Genomic DNA, 15,658 nt, shown 5'->3' with positions numbered 1-15,658 from the left:
GGGCACCAATGATGAAGGGCCGACGCATCTCCATCCGAGATGCAACCGGAAATGCAGAATGTGCAGCGATGAGAGAATCTCGCGTGCATGATCGGAGATGTTATCCTTGGCTTTTGCTTTTTTCTTGAGATTGCATAATAAAATACTAAATACTTTTATGTTATATTATATGTACTGTATATATTTTTTTCGGATTTCCCATTTCCGATTCTATTTCCGATTTAATTCAATTTCATTCAATTTACTCCGTTATTCATTTTAGTTTGGGCTTCCCGTTATCCATTCTTGTTTTTGTTGATGTTTCGTTCTACTGATGCATGCCGAGACTAAAATGACCTAGTCGATCACGATAGTGTACCTGCGACAGAGGAACGACTAGTAGCCAATGAATACAGACGTCGTCAAAAGAGTCAAACGACTCAGGTGGTTGCCTTGCTTTCGTCATAGGGGCGCGTGGTCTCAGGCCCGGAATGCTAGAACCGAGCTCGCATGGAGGAAGTCGAACAAGCAGAAGCGCAGAGCATACGAGGAGAGCAAGAACTGAGCCAAAAGCCAAAAAAGCCAAAACCAACGAACCGCTGTAATACAGTATGATACAGTACATCTACTATACTACTACATACCAAGGCATTGTGGCCCCACCGCATGTCACTGCTGCATGGGCCGCCAATCCCTCCACTCTTTTCCCATCTAGATCCAGGGTCTCTGACGCACGAGGCAAAAACTACACCTGCAGGAATCTCAAAACGACAACGGCTACTGGGGCACTATGCTCTAGTCCGGATTCTTTTATTTTTGATTTTCCTATTTTTTTTTTCTTAAAAAAGTATTTTTTAATTCTCATTTTTTTTTTTTTGGCAATGACATTTCGGATTTTTGATTTTAGTTCCCTTTTTCTTACCATCGCGTGGATTAGTATCAGGATGGCCCATAAGGCATGTGCTCCCCCTACAAATTAACTCGACCTCGTCTCCCATCTATCTCGTTATTTATTTTTCTTCCTTTTCCTCTCGTCCTCCCCCCCCCTCCCCTCTCCTTCCTTGGGCTGGTTGAGGAAGCTGTGTCTTCCCCGACATTCGTTTTTTATTCTTTGCTTGCCTCGACTTGCAATACCAGCCCATTCCTCCTCCCCCTTCTTCCTTTTTTTGGATTGAAAAAAAGGGTTGATTCGGGAATATTGAGGCTATAGGTAAGAATTCTTTTTCCGATGAAGACTACTTTGTCTTTTCTTTTTTATATTTTTCAAATTTCCTTTTTACTCCCCATTGTCAAATCGGAGAATACGGAGATTTACCAATGCCAGTGCTAATGCTTGGAACTTTATAGTTGAATGTTACCATCCGAACATTCGACCAACTCTATAAATCACCCAGAGACTCCGGACCATTAATTGTTGGACCCGCCATGGCTTTTCCTTTTCTGCGAGCCTTTGTTGCACTTTTGTGAGTGATAATAATTATTCCACCCCCCTCTTCATCTGAATAATGAAATTATCTCGTTTCTTGTCGCGGTTCTTTTGTTATTTTTTTGCCACCTGCACGAGCTGCAGCTGACCCAAAATAGTATCTATCGCTACGCTCGACTAGTGGTGAACCTGATCTCTTTCTGGTCATTTAAGCCGATCCCGCCACCGGAGAACCCGAAACTCACCTCGCAGGATGTCACGGTTATTATCCCCACACTGGAGGGTTGTGGCGACGAATTGGTTGAGACGATTCGGTCCATCCTCGACAACCAGCCCTACGAGATCTTGCTGGTGACGATCGAAGCAAACCGGAAGAAGGCCGAGCGCATGCTATATGCTATGCCAGCCTCCAAATCTCGCATTCGTCTGTTTACCGTCACCCACCCGAATAAGCGCCGCCAAATGACTCGCGCGATTCCCGAAGTCCGAACCGCTATCACCTTGCTTGCCGACGACGACGTGAGCTGGCCTTCTACCGTGCTTCCCTGGATTCTGGCGCCCTTTGAGAAGGATGACCGATACGGTGGTGTCGTGACGTGCCAGCGTCTGCGCCGCGCGGTAAACCCTAGCCTCTCGCAGCGAGTTTGGGGATATTTGGGAGCTTTATACCTAGAGCGTCGTAACTTTGACTGTGGCGCGACGACGAATATTGATGGAGGATTGCCGTGCATGTCGGGCCGTACGGTGGCTTATCGGACGCAGATTCTTCAGAATGAGGGCTTTACTTATGGGTTCACCAACGAGGAGTGGTGGTGGGGAAAATATCAACTCAATGCGGATGACGACAACTTCATTACTCGCTGGATGGTCTCGCATGGCTGGGAGACTTATATGCAGTACCACCCCGAAGCGGAGGTGCTCACCACCTTGGAAGATAATCCCCGATTCTTGAAGCAATGCGCGCGGTGGTCCCGAAGTAACTGGCGGAGCAATCTCACCAGTATGTTCCACGAGAAGCACATCTGGTAGTAAGTGAAACCCTCCTTCTCTCGTCCTTCTCCCCGTCCATTCCCTCTATTGTTTGATCTCCCCTGCAATTGCCTTCTGGTCATGGCTTTTCGGGGTGGGTGGGCCTTTGCCTAGACGCCAATCCCAGTTCAGCAAAGATCAGACATGGGCTTGTGTTGATCTGCTCTGGCCCCCTCGTCAATCTTTGGTTCTGATTTATGTTTTACTTTCCCACGTAAAAGTGGTAAAGTGTATATCGTTTTTCATTTACATTTTCAGCCGCAGCTAACCTGTCGTGCAGTCGTCAGCCCTGGAGCGCCTATGCAGTACACTTGACGACTTTGTCGCCGCCGGCCCTGTTGGGCGACCTCCTCTTGGTGTGGTTGTGCCACAAGGCTACCATCACTTGGGGCGATGCTTCTCATGCTCATGCAATGATGGCTCTCGGCTTGTGGATGTTCACCAGCAAGTGGATCAAGTTGGTTGGTCATTACATTCGGTACCCAGTCGACCTTCTTCTGTTGCCCATCTCCGTTGTATTCGGTTATTTCCACGGAGCAATCAAGATGTATGCCGTGATGACCTTGAATGTGGTAAGTATTGTATTTTTTTTTCCATTTCTCGTTTCCTCATTTCCTCATTTCCCTCATTTCCCTCATTTTCTCATTTCCTGGCTTATTGCGTGGGGTTGTGTGTCTGGGAAAACTAGTGGGCTGCCTAAGCGTCAACCAGCCCCTCATCCTCCAGCCAACCCCCGTATTGGCTCTGCTTTCTCCTATGACATGCCCGCCTCACAACGCTTTGATCACAACTCCTCCCTCGTGCAGATGCCCTTATCCACCACTGTCCCGTGTGCAAGCTGCCTTTACGTTCCCTTTTTTTCTTCCTTTTGTTTTATGTTTTGTGTTTTGTGTTTTGTGTTTTGTGTTTTGTGTTTTTGTTACCCCACCCCACCCATTTTTGTCTGATCCCTCTGATTCGTCTGATGTTCTATCCATCCGGTCCATCATCGACTTGATATGCATCCAAGCACCCTTCGCCTTTCCTGGAATTACTAGCTGACCCTCTTACCTGCACAGACAACATGGGGTAGCCGTGACGGCGCTGATGACTATGACGCCGAACGTATGAAGAAGCGCACCGATGCGGATCGCAGGAAGCAGCCCTATTACCCAAGCTACTTCACCAAATAAGTACAACAGTTGCATATACATCTCTCTCACACCACACCATACCACATCACATCAACCGCCCCCCCTCAACTTGAACTCAACCTTGGCCTCGCCGGATACCATCTCCGTCGCCCCTCCTTCCTGCAACCCCCCCCCCCCCCCACTCCAGTTTCCCTTTGTGGGAAGGAGTCTCTTTTGTGGCATGTGCTTGTCAATTTCAAACATCTCGGGGATCACACAGGCCACCGCAGACTCGGAGTCCCCGCGGCGATAACGCGGGACCCCCAGCCATGTCCACGTCTCCCTCCATGCACGGGCACGGCAAGTAAGATGTGCTCGGTCACTCTTGGGACCTTTTTTTAAGGTTCTACATTTGTTACCTTTTTTCGATTTTCCCGTTTTTCTCATTCTTCTTTTTTTGTTTTTTTACGATGATATGCCGTGACGATCTTCTTTTGACTATGCCAAACCCGACATGGTCTTTTTTCCTCCCGAATCTCCCATTCTCTCTGTGTTTCGGCTTCGGTTTTCGATTCGATACTCGATTCTAGATGCGTCCAGCGCTTTACTTTTCGAACATTCCTCTCATCGAGACAGGTTGGGTCATATCATACAGTGTCAACCTACAACCACAACCACAATCCACAACGGGACCTTGCTCATTGCTTGCAGCTAGGCTTGGTCCCTTAGGGCGTGGGCGTGGGCGTGGGTGTGACTCTGCAGACCCTGAGAAAAATCCTTGTCCCCCTCCTACCAGTTTTGTGAGATCCGACAGATTTGATATGTGGTACTATGGCAACATTTGCCATTCGTGCGATTCTCGTTATTCTTTTTTTTTTCTATTGAAGCTTTTGCTCTTCTCTGCGCACCATTGGTTCTTCCTCTATTCAAAAAGAGAGAACAACCTTGAAAAAAACACCCCAAAAGCAAAAAGCAAAAACAAAAATGGGCGGCTAACTTTTGATTCGATTTGAGCCTTGAAGGCTTTTCTTCTTTTTTTCTTTGGATTCTTTGGATTCTTCTTTTCTTTCTTGTGTAAATTACAAAAGCATGGGCGGATGTCATTTGCTTTTTTTTTCTCTTCTTTTTTCTGAATTCTGAAATGTTCTCTTGCGCGTTGCATCTCATGCTCTCATCTGCTGGTTTGATTCCCCTGGCTTTCTTTTCTGGCGATAGCATTTGAAATGTCTTCCTCATTTGAATTTGTCAATTTCAAGTTTTCCCTCTCCCCATTTTCTCTCTCCATCTTTCACGTCCTATGCCTTGATTTGCTTTGACTCGATTCTAGATGCAATATGCAATATGGGAGGTCTTTGTGATTTGTTTTCTATCCTTTTTTCCAATCATTTTTTTTTGGAACTGCTTTTTTGTTGATAATTTCTAATCAATGGAACTCATGCAGCACAAGTCCCCATTTCTCTTAAAGGCTGTAGGCTATAGGCTAGTTATACATAGGCTTCTCGTACTCCGTAGGATATCATATTCAGCTAGTTCAGCAAGTTCAGCAAGTTCAGCTCCACCCATTCGAAGCGAGTCAGACTGGTGTCATCGTACATATGGTCCGACCATAGCGTCCCGGCTCTGATGCAATACTGCAGTTGATCCCTGGCTAGAACTGGAAAGAAGAGCCAGCTGCCAAGACAAATACGAACGATCGACTGGGTGATCTGGAGAACCGGAATATGAAATGGAAGGAATAAAAAGAATATAAAACATATAACAAATAAATATAAATATAAATATAAATAAAAACCTGATGCAGGAGAGTACATCACCGTATGTAGACTATGTACAATTCCATCCAAACTCGCAAGGCGGCGATCGGGCCGAGACTCGAAAAAAGTTCCGCTCACTCAATTTCTCCGCAACAATCGAACCTCTCCGTCTTCCATCCCATTCGTTGCTTCGATTTCCCTCCCCATCATGGCTTTCCCCCGCGTTGTGTTACCTTCGCGACTGGCTTCGGTCGCACGACGTAATGTTTTCTCTCGCCACATCCACTCTTCGCCCGTGAGAGCGGCCGTCGCCCATCCCATCACAGCTCAAGGTCCTCCGCCTAAAGCTCCGACCCCGGCGGAAGCTTTCAGGGAGTCAGCTTCGCAGAAGGGTAATGCAGGATCTGCCGCGGGAGCAGAGGGTGAATCACAACCGACCAGGGCGAATGTTTCGCTGAAGAAGAGATTCTGGAAGGATGTTCATGTTCATGGGAAGCCTGGTAAGTTTTGGCACAGCCATTGTGATTCATCGCATCGCATCGCATCGCATCGCATCAAATTGCATCCTATTCCCATCCCGGGCTCATCTCATCGTGCTGTGAATATGTACTAATATGCTTTTTTTTCCCAACAGGAGAATATCAAGTACTGCTAGACAAGCGTCCCGTCCGAACCCCGAACAAGGACATCCTCTCCATCCCACCAACAAAGCCCCAACTAGCCCACGCCATTGCACTAGAATGGGACGTCATGACCTCCGCCCAACAAGCCTTAAAAAGCCACCTAATCCCCCTGACCTCCCTCGCCGCCCGCGCCGAGGATATTGTCCGCGAAGAAGCCAAAGGCATCAACACGACCCGCGACCAAATCATCACCACAGCCATGCGCTACCTGGAGACAGACACATTGCTATGCTGGGAACCAGAGCGGGAGCGACACCCACTGGAACGACAGAATGATAAAGGAGAACACATCGAGAGTCTACGGGAGATTCAGGTCCGTGTTTCGCAGGATATTATGAGCTTCCTGTCTACGAAGGTCTGGCCTGGTCTTGAGATTGTTCCTATTCTGGACACGCAGAGTATTCTACCTGTTGCTCAACCGAAGGCTACGCAGGAAGCTATTCGTGCTTGGGTGCAGGGATTGGAAGCTTATGATCTTGCGGGTTTGGAGAGGGGGATTCTTGCTTCTAAGAGTCTTCTTGTTGCGGTTCGGTTGGTTGCGGAGTGGAGTGAGAATTTCCGTCATGTTCAGCAGAATGGGAATGGTGGGAAGGACTTTGGACTTGAGGAGGCGACTGAGGCTTCGAGTTTGGAAGTTAAGTGGCAGACTGATATGTGGGGCGAGGTTGAGGATACTCATGATGTTAATAAGGAGGATTTGAAGAGACAGTTGGGGAGTGTGGTGATTTTGGTGAGTGGCGAGACGAGATAGACTTGGGGTGTAGACCCGTCCCTGTATCATCATCAATCAACTTGTACAATGCATTAGAATATACATACCCTGTCCCCTCCCCGTGGTCCGAGCCCCCGAGTGTTGTATGTATGTATGTAAGTTGTGTATAGAAAAGCGGCGTCTGCCAAGGCGGAGCAGTGATCGTCCCTTTTCCCAGGAGGGGAGGGGAGAAAATAACCCTGAATCCTTAGGCTTTCTCTCTTCGTCCAAGTCTTCTCCAGCTCCATTCATGCACTTGGAATAGTGTTTTGTGTATTTTGAATCATGTCTGAACGGCCAGAAGGGTATGTACAAGTTGTTATGTTTTCCCTGTTGTTATTGCCTTCTTCCCCCCCCCTCTGGTTCCCACGGATGACGAGCCACGGTTGTCTGGGGCCGTCAACTCGCCTTAGCCTCCAAGGCCATTGACTCTCTGACGAAAGTGGCTCGAAAGCTTCTTCTAGCCGCGCGTCACGGGCGGGATCCTTTGGAGAAGAAGAAAACATCGTATCGGATCTGCTCTCAGTTAGCCAGAAGCTGCGATCTGCCACTCTCCCACCCGCTTATATCACATGGGAATCCGTCCACTAATATGCTCTCTCCTAGGCACAAGCACAAGCGCTCGCGCAGCGCCCTGGCACTTTCCCTTTTACACCGCGACAAGTCTAGAGGCGAAGACAAAAACGGAGAAGACAGCGATAAAGGTTCGGTCGGATCGACTTCCTCTGGAAATGGCTCCTCCTCCCTGAGGCACACTCGCAGTAACAGCCGCCACACTTCTCAAACTCGCAAGGTCTCCCTCAATCCTACATCCCCTTCAACCTCCGGCCTACCCCTCCAACATATCCCGTCCAACCAGAGCAGGCAGAGCATCCACGCCGACGCTGTGAGTGGCTTGGACAAAGGCGCGATCACATCCGCGCCTCAGTCTCAGGCCCAGGCCCAGCCTCAGCTGGAGACAAGCAGCATGACCCTCGATCAGTCGGTGCGGACCTTCCGCCTATTTGAGATCCTGCGAAGCGGCGATACAACGGCCATTTCCAAGGCGATTAAGGAATCCCAGGACCCTCAGATTGCGAATAGCTTATACGGGACCACAATCCTACACCTGGCCTTGCAGTGCGCCGAACCCCAGGTCGTGGAGTTTGTCTTGTCATCCGGAGACGATCAGTGTATCAACGAGCAGGATCGGGAGGGAAATACCCCTCTCCATCTTGCAGCACAACTTGGCCGTGTATCTCTCATTCGGGAACTGCTGAACCGAGACTCTGTCAACGATGCCATTGTCAACTACCGCGGTCAAACACCACTGGACGTCGCGCGTACACCGGAGATCTTCCAACAACTCCAACTAGCCCGCTCGCTCTTCATCGACAACAAGACGCAGGAAATCCAAGTCCTGCTCGCGAAGAAGGATTACGAGAGTTTGGAAAAACTATTGGAAGAACCCCGCGCTGAGGGAATCTTGGATGTCAACGCTCTGGACTTGGTTACTGAGCCTACCACTGTACAGACTGGGGGTACTTTATTGCATGAGGGTGCTCGGAATAAGGACTCTCAGCTCATTCAAATACTCTTGACTCATGGAGCGGATCCTTTCCGCCGTGATAAGAAGGGCAAGTTGCCCCAGGATGTCACGAAGGATGACAAGACTCGTGCTCTTCTTAAGAAATCACCCGCTGCTGTGATCGCACAACGTGGTATTCAGGAGAGAGCGATTCTTGGTAACAATAATGCTCAAGGTTTATCGGCTCGTGCTTCGATTGGTGGCGAGGCGCCTCTAGCTGGTAAGGATGCTCGTGAAATGAGAGGATATCTTAAGAAATGGACCAACTATACCAGTGGTTACAAACTGCGGTGGTTCGTTTTGGAGGATGGCGTTTTGAGCTATTATAAGCACCAGGGTAAGTATTTCACTCTGCTTTTTTTCTCTTTTTTGAAAGTGGCTTTCTGGACTTGGTCTAATCGTTTGTCCAGATGATATTGGTTCGGCTTGCCGTGGCGCTATTAATATGAGAATTGCCCGACTCAACATGGATGCACAGGATAAAACTCGGTTTGAGATTCACGGCAAATCATCTGTGAAGTACCATCTCAAGGCAAACCATGTTGTTGAGGCCAAACGCTGGTTCTGGTCGCTGAACAACGCGATCCAGTGGGCCAAGGATGAGGCGAAGGAAGAAGAGCGGCAGCGCAATCAGAATGCCGAGGTCCTTCGCCAGGCAAAGATGGATCAGAGCGAAGGCCGTTCAGTTGGAACTCCATCCGAGTCCGGTCTAAGTCACCGTCCCAGCACAAAGAGTCTCGCTCCTCCATCCACTCTAGGCGTGCCTGGTAACAGCATCACGCGGCTGAGCACTCATGCCTCGCGCACAACACTTGAGACTACCCCCGAGGACGAGGTCAGTTCAGCATATGGCTCTCTTGACCAAAGCACGAATGAAGTCAACAGGGTGGCTAGCCATGCCAGCCATGCCACAACCATGCCCGATGGTGATGGCAACGATGACGATGAGGAATTTTACGACTATGCTTCTAGCCACGAAGCGCCTGCGGAGGATAAGGATGCCCTGAACATCACCGCGCAGTCTGCGAAGCTCCAACTGGATCTCCTTGCGAATGTCACTGCTTCATTACAGGCAGAACGGACTAAGAATCCCGGCACGGCAATTGCAGATCCTTCCTTTGAGCAAGCACTCGGTGCCTATGAAGGCGCCGTCAGTAGTCTCAAGGGACTGGTCCAAAGCCTGCTCAAGATCTCGCGGGATCGTGATTCCTATTGGCAATACCGATTGAACAGGGAAGAACATCTGCGCCAAATGTGGGAGGAAAGTATGGCACGCGTCGCTCAAGAACATGAAGAGCTTCAGTCCAAGATGGGCGAGTCGGAAGAGAAGCGGAAACGAACTAAGCGTGCTCTGAAAGAGGCCTTGGAAAATGCCACAGCCGCCAGCCGCTCAATTAGCGAAGCGCCTTCTCGTGCACCTGTCAATGATCAGGAAACACTGGAGGAGAGCCAAGAAGATTTCCGCGATGCAGACGCACCCGTGGAAGACGGGGAGGCATCGGCTCAACTTGCTGCCCGTCCTACCCTAAGCCGCAAGCACTCTAACCTGTCGCAAATCAGCAGTCTCTATGATTCTGAATCGGATGGGGATGAGTTCTTCGATGCTATTGATGCGGGGGAGATTGAAGTTGAGGACATGACTCAGGGAGAGACGAAGGAGACGAAGGAGCCTGAAGATGAAAGTTCACAGGCTCGTAATGATAAGGTTGCCGTGATCGCACCCTCATTTAAGGGCTACGAAGAGCCTGTGCGACAAAGACTCAAAATGGACAATGACAATCGTCCCAAGATTGGCCTTTGGGTAAGTTATTAGTTGCCTGATAGATATATTGTCTTTTTTTTGACTTTTTGCAAATGCAAACGACTAACCAACCGTTTTTTTAGGGCATCTTGAAATCCATGATTGGAAAGGACATGACCAAGATGACTCTGCCGGTATCCTTCAACGAACCAACTTCCTTACTTCAACGCGTTGCAGAGGATCTGGAATACACTGATCTCCTTGATATTGCCGCCGATCGGTCAGACTCGATGGAACGCCTGCTATACGTTGCATCATATGCTGCAAGTGAATACGCCTCAACCATTGGCCGTGTTGCGAAGCCCTTCAACCCCCTCCTTGGTGAAACCTTCGAGTACGTCCGGCCCGACAAGGGCTACCGGTTCTTCGTGGAACAAGTCAGCCATCACCCGCCAATTGGAGCTGCATGGGCCGAATCGCCCAAATGGGACTACTGGGGCGAATCATCTCTCAAGTCTAAATTCTACGGCAAATCCTTCGACATTAACCTGTTGGGCACATGGTTCCTCAAACTTCGACCCGTCACCGGTGGAGAAGAGCTGTACACTTGGAAAAAGGTTACTTCCTCAGTCATCGGTATCATTACTGGAAACCCCACTGTCGATAACTACGGTCTGATGGAAATCAAAAACCACACCACTGGCGAAGTCTGCTATCTCGACTTCAAACCCCGCGGATGGAAGGCTTCTTCCGCCTACCAAGTCGCCGGTAAAGTAGTCGACGCAGAAGGATCACCAAAATGGAGTATCGGCGGCCGCTGGAACGACAAAATCTACGCTCGCCACACTCCCGGCTTCGAAGCACCAGTCTCAGGCCAAGACCCCGAGTCCGCAAAGACACTGCTAGTCTGGCAAGCACACGCTCGTCCTACAGGTGTACCATTCAACCTAACCCCCTTCGTGATCACTCTGAATGCACTACCGGAGGGTCTGAGGGAATATTTACCTCCCACTGATACGCGATTGCGTCCGGACCAGCGTGCTATGGAAGATGGCGAGTATGATCTCGCTGCGGACGAGAAACATCGCGTTGAAGAGAAACAGCGTGCTAAGCGGAGAGAACGTGAGACTAGAGGCGAGACTTATTCGCCGCAGTGGTTCGTTCGTGATAAGTGCCCTGTTACGGGTGAGGAGTTCTGGGCTCATAATGGGAAATATTGGTCTAGTCGAGATGCGCAGGATTGGAGTCGGTCTGAGGATATTTTCTGATTGGCCGGATGAGGTGGGACTTGAGAGGCTGTTGCCTTTCTTTTTCTGTTCTCTTCTCTTCTCTGTCACCGGTTTCGAGTCCTGTCCTGTCTCGGATCGCTTCGTTCGGCTTTTTCTTGGTTTCTGTTTCTGATTTCTAGTCTAGACCCCTTCGCGATGTAATTTACAAGTACAAGACCTTGAACTCGACCTTGACTTCGGACCTTGACCTTCGTTTGGTTTGGCAGTGTTCAGTCAGTTCATGCATACACGATGCACCATGACCTGTTGTCGATATCACTTTGTTATTATCAGTGTTCAAATTAAGCCCCCTTTTTTCTGGTTCATACAAAATCTTCCAGTTTACTTCATGCCTTGTTTGAGATTGAGATCTTGACCTCAAGTAAATTATTCATGCCATAGCATACATACGAGTAGTAACATATACCATAGTAGTCGTACAGTAGTAGAGCCGCTGACTAACCACAATCACTAAGCGAGGCGGGAATTCGGACGGGACGACTCGACTCCATTTTTCCAAACTTCTCCAACCTCAACCTGCCAACTCCAAACCAAACCAAACCACTCCGACCGCGTGGACCAGAAACCGATGCTGCATTCTGCGTTAATATGCGGTCGGAGTGGTCTCACTTCAATTGAGATTGAGATTGCGTACTACTCACACGATATCAACCAGATCGAATCGAGCTCTGCTGGGAGCACGCTTCGGCTTTTTTACCCTTTCCTCCAGCCACCCAACGACAACGAACTGACCACAAACACATTTGAAACACAACACATCGCAACTCCACAATCCAGCTGTCCCAGTCCTCACGGACGAATACACGGACCCTTCTTGCAAGGACAGTCACCGTACTTCCACGTCTTGTGGGTGCGACCGACCGGAGCTGGATTGTGAGCTGGGGGATCTCGTTAGGGATACTCCGGTGCTTTTTCTTTTTCTTTTTTCGTTTGTCTTTCGAGAGAAAGGGAAAAAGAATGGAAAAAAAGTTGCTAGAGCAAGTAAAGGGCCTTCATAGTTCATGTTATACTTGCTCAGACTCTTTCCCTTTGGGATGGGGTTTTGGTGTTTATTTACCAGAGCATGACTCCTTGCGCACCTACATCTATATCTACATATACCTATCATTTACTTGAGGAAACAATTGAAAGAAAATAAAACTTGGAAATCTACCTGCTATATCATATATACACTATATCTCCAGATCAGATTCTCCCCGTAGCCCACCACTAAAGCTTACTCTTCGCCTTCTCATCAACATTAACAACAACCTTCCCCCAAGTCTCCCTCCCACCAAGCGCCTGCAAAGCCTTAGGCACACTATCCAGGCCAAAAAAGCTCTCATCCTTAAACGCCGTACCACGGAACTTCCCCTGAGCAACAAGATCAAAGATCCCCTTCCAAACCTCCCCGACAGTGCCCGTCTCAAACTTAGCATACTGCCCCCAATGCAAACCAACAATACTAACATTCTTCAACAAAACCCGATTAAGCGCAACCTTCTCAATACTCCCGGCAGCAAACCCAATAACCAAAAGTCTCGCATTCCAGGCAACACACTTAAGACTCGCCTCAATCATACCAACAGGGTCGTAAACAATATCAACACCCGCAGCACCATTACCGCTTCGATTCTCTTTGCAGAGTTTCTTAACAATCTCCGGCCAGGCCTTGTCGGTATAATCAACGACATAATCCGCGCCGAATTCTTTCGCAATTTCACGCTTTCGCGCAGTGCCTGCTGTTGCGATTACAGTTGCCCCTTTCGCTTTCGCAATTTGTACAGCGGATAATCCGACTCCACCGGCTGCAGCGTGAACGAGGACCCAATCGCCCTCTTTAACGCCAGCCCGATGAACAAGGCCCCCGTAAGACGTTGGCGCCGTGACGAAGAGACCGGCTGCGTCTTCGAAACTCCATCCCGGTGGGACGGGGAGGAGGGTGGATTCTGGTGCTAGGACATGGGTGGCGTAGGCGCCTTGTGTTGCGCCGAAGACGCGGTCGCCGACCTTGTACTTGAGTGAGGACGAAGCTGACGCTGACGAGGTGGGTAGGGCGGCGATTGTGCCGGCGAATTCGGCGCCGCCGATCCAAGGGAGTGGAGGTTGGTGTTGGTATTTTCCTTGGATTTGGAGGATGTCGAAGAAGTTTGTTCCTGCGGAGTGGATTTCGATGAGGTATTTGTCTGGGCTTGGGGTTGGTGTTGGGACTTCGGTTGTTTTGAGGTCTAGGGGGGCCCTGTAGTGATGGATTGGTTTGTTAGTTTTGCTTTTGCGGGGTGTTTGTTTAGGAGGGAGGGGATTGAGGTTCGATCTTGTGTGGTATTTCGTATATAGGAAGGACTGTCGGTGGCGGGTAATGGGACTAACCTTGACGTATTCGCTGACTTGAACAGCACGCATTTTGAAGAGGTTAACGGGTATGTTTGATTGGATTGGATTGAATTGGATGGGACTTTGGTGTACGCTCTGGTGTACCAAACAAGAAGATGAGGAGAGGTGTTGGTGTTGGTGTTGGTGTTGGTGTTGGTGTTGGAGTGGAATTGCGGAGAGGAGAGAGCTGTTCCCCGCAGATGCCGAGGTCCCTCGGATGGGCTGCGATGCAACGCTGGTCTACGCGGCTATCTGCTAGCTACATGTTAATCGGAAAATCACACATAGATTCAGTATGAAGTTGGAATGGAAAATGATTTGTCTCTGGCATCTACTCGTATAGCCTCTGTGCGATCACGGAGTATGAGGGATATCTTAGGAACTATTTGTCCCATTGTACCTCGGTCAATCCAATCTGTCGGACCCTAAGCTCTTCATGCTGAAGATGGCCATTGGCAGAATAGCCGGGATGCCGATCTGCCGACCACCACCAATTTTGCCACGGGCACGCAATAGTTTGGTATTGGAATTGGAGTATCCCGGATAACCGAACCAGGAACCATAATTATAATTATAATTAAAGACAAAAAGAAAATGGATTTCCGATATATCCAGGATAGAGGTTCCAGTGGTTTGCTCCGAAAGGAAACGGCATAGACGAGATCGTCGATATCCCGATGACCATATGACCATGACCATATGACCATGACCATGACCCATCGCATGGGATAACACTATCAAATTATCGGATAGTTTCCAATATGAGGTTTCTATTAGTCTTATCAAAATCATCATGATACTATTTTTGTCACAAGTAGAAAAAAACTTGATTCTATTATGTACAGCATACTCACGAGTCACATATTGTGATCGCTCACTAATTAATCTGATGCGTGGCGAGATACTAGCCTTAGTATCCAGCCTCATCCGATGCGCATCGTATACGAATAAAATCAGATCTGCAAACGCCACAACATACCTGCAGCGATCCTCCTGTCTCAACTCCGTTGCTATTCCTGATGTTTGAGCCTCGTTTCATCCTCGGCACTCCGCATGACCAGCATGAATCATGCCGTTCGATGCAGGGGCCAGGATAACTACCCCAACTGATGAAACAAAACGGGGATAGAACCCTTGTCGGTTCAGATTCCTCGGCCGAAGGAAAGTAAAATATACTGTACGATTATACTCCATAACTTTGCAATGTATGTGAAACCGGCCAAGGGCGATCGTAGAAACTGTAAAAAGTACCCTACCTAAGACAGAGTGCCGTGCGAGTACTCGTGCCCGTAACTACCTAACTACTCCCCCAAAAATAGGAACCGGCACTGGGACTGGAACTGGTATTGATGAAGCCTCGGAGATCGAGCAACGGTCTGATCTCCAGCCCCTCTTCTTCACCACCTCCTCATTCTCCCGAGGCCCAACCTCAACCATAACCTCAATCAAGAGGCCGGGGATATATCCCCAAAAAGAAAAACAAAGTTTCAGTCGAGGATCTCCCATCGGAACCGAAGATCATACAAATTGGAGAGCCGTTAGACCCGGTAAAAGAACCGGTGGACCCTCAACGGAGTAAGTAGTACTGCAAGTAGTAGTACTAGTCCAGGTCTGATTTTACGGTCTGTTCTGGTCTCGGTAGAAAAGACAGGAAAAACTTGAAAAACACATAGCATGCGTTGGAGATGGGGCAGGCAGGCAATCTCCCACCGGTTGCCTGTCTCATAATTGCGCCATTGATAAAGTTGGTCTAGTTTGCGCTAAGCTGGCCTAGATACGCCGATGTCTTCACTAGTACTCCGTAGATTGGGACGATAGTGAAACTGATCTGAAAGTTCGCCACGTGCGGGTTTGGGAGATTGCGAGTAGATCAATTAATTCGCGCTGTATTAGTTGATGTAGCAAAATTGATGGATGGATAGATGGATGGATGATTGGATTGTATTGGTAGGGGGTATCAAGATGCAGGAACGAA

At 48.9% G+C, this 15,658-nt stretch overlaps 4 protein-coding genes across 4 annotated transcripts; 3 read left to right on the top strand and 1 right to left on the bottom strand.

Annotated features, from left to right (window-relative positions):
- Positions 1–1,404: 1,404 nt before the first annotated feature.
- Positions 1,405–3,606, top strand: N7509_013230 (glycosyltransferase family 2 protein; the record flags this gene model as incomplete). The annotated part of the gene is made up of 4 exons (XM_056637867.1): positions 1,405–1,442; positions 1,564–2,430; positions 2,715–3,006; positions 3,493–3,606. 4 exons carry the CDS (start codon positions 1,405–1,407, stop codon positions 3,604–3,606), a joined length of 1,311 nt encoding a protein of 436 aa, XP_056481374.1.
- Positions 3,607–5,508: 1,902 nt separating this feature from the next.
- On the top strand, positions 5,509–6,734 carry N7509_013229 (ATP synthase complex assembly protein ATP12; the record flags this gene model as incomplete). The annotated part of the gene is made up of 2 exons (XM_056637866.1): positions 5,509–5,800; positions 5,956–6,734. 2 exons carry the CDS (start codon positions 5,509–5,511, stop codon positions 6,732–6,734), a joined length of 1,071 nt encoding a protein of 356 aa, XP_056481373.1.
- A 592-nt stretch (positions 6,735–7,326) lies between these two features.
- On the top strand, positions 7,327–11,310 carry N7509_013228 (OSBP family protein; the record flags this gene model as incomplete). The annotated part of the gene is made up of 3 exons (XM_056637865.1): positions 7,327–8,638; positions 8,712–10,102; positions 10,186–11,310. 3 exons carry the CDS (start codon positions 7,327–7,329, stop codon positions 11,308–11,310), a joined length of 3,828 nt encoding a protein of 1,275 aa, XP_056481372.1.
- Positions 11,311–12,540: 1,230 nt separating this feature from the next.
- N7509_013227 (NADPH:quinone oxidoreductase family protein) lies at positions 12,541–13,713 on the bottom strand (the record flags this gene model as incomplete). Its single annotated transcript, XM_056637864.1, has 1 exon — positions 12,541–13,713. The coding sequence occupies one exon, from the start codon at positions 13,711–13,713 to the stop codon at positions 12,541–12,543; it is 1,173 nt and encodes a 390-aa protein (XP_056481371.1).
- Positions 13,714–15,658: the final 1,945 nt, after the last annotated feature.

This window comes from Penicillium cosmopolitanum (assembly GCF_028827165.1).
Source record: "Penicillium cosmopolitanum strain IBT 29677 chromosome Unknown utg000012l:1.0-3308103.0:1.0-3310761.0, whole genome shotgun sequence".
Classification (NCBI taxonomy): domain Eukaryota; kingdom Fungi; phylum Ascomycota; class Eurotiomycetes; order Eurotiales; family Aspergillaceae; genus Penicillium; species Penicillium cosmopolitanum.
This window is presented reverse-complemented; position numbering and strand designations above follow the sequence as displayed.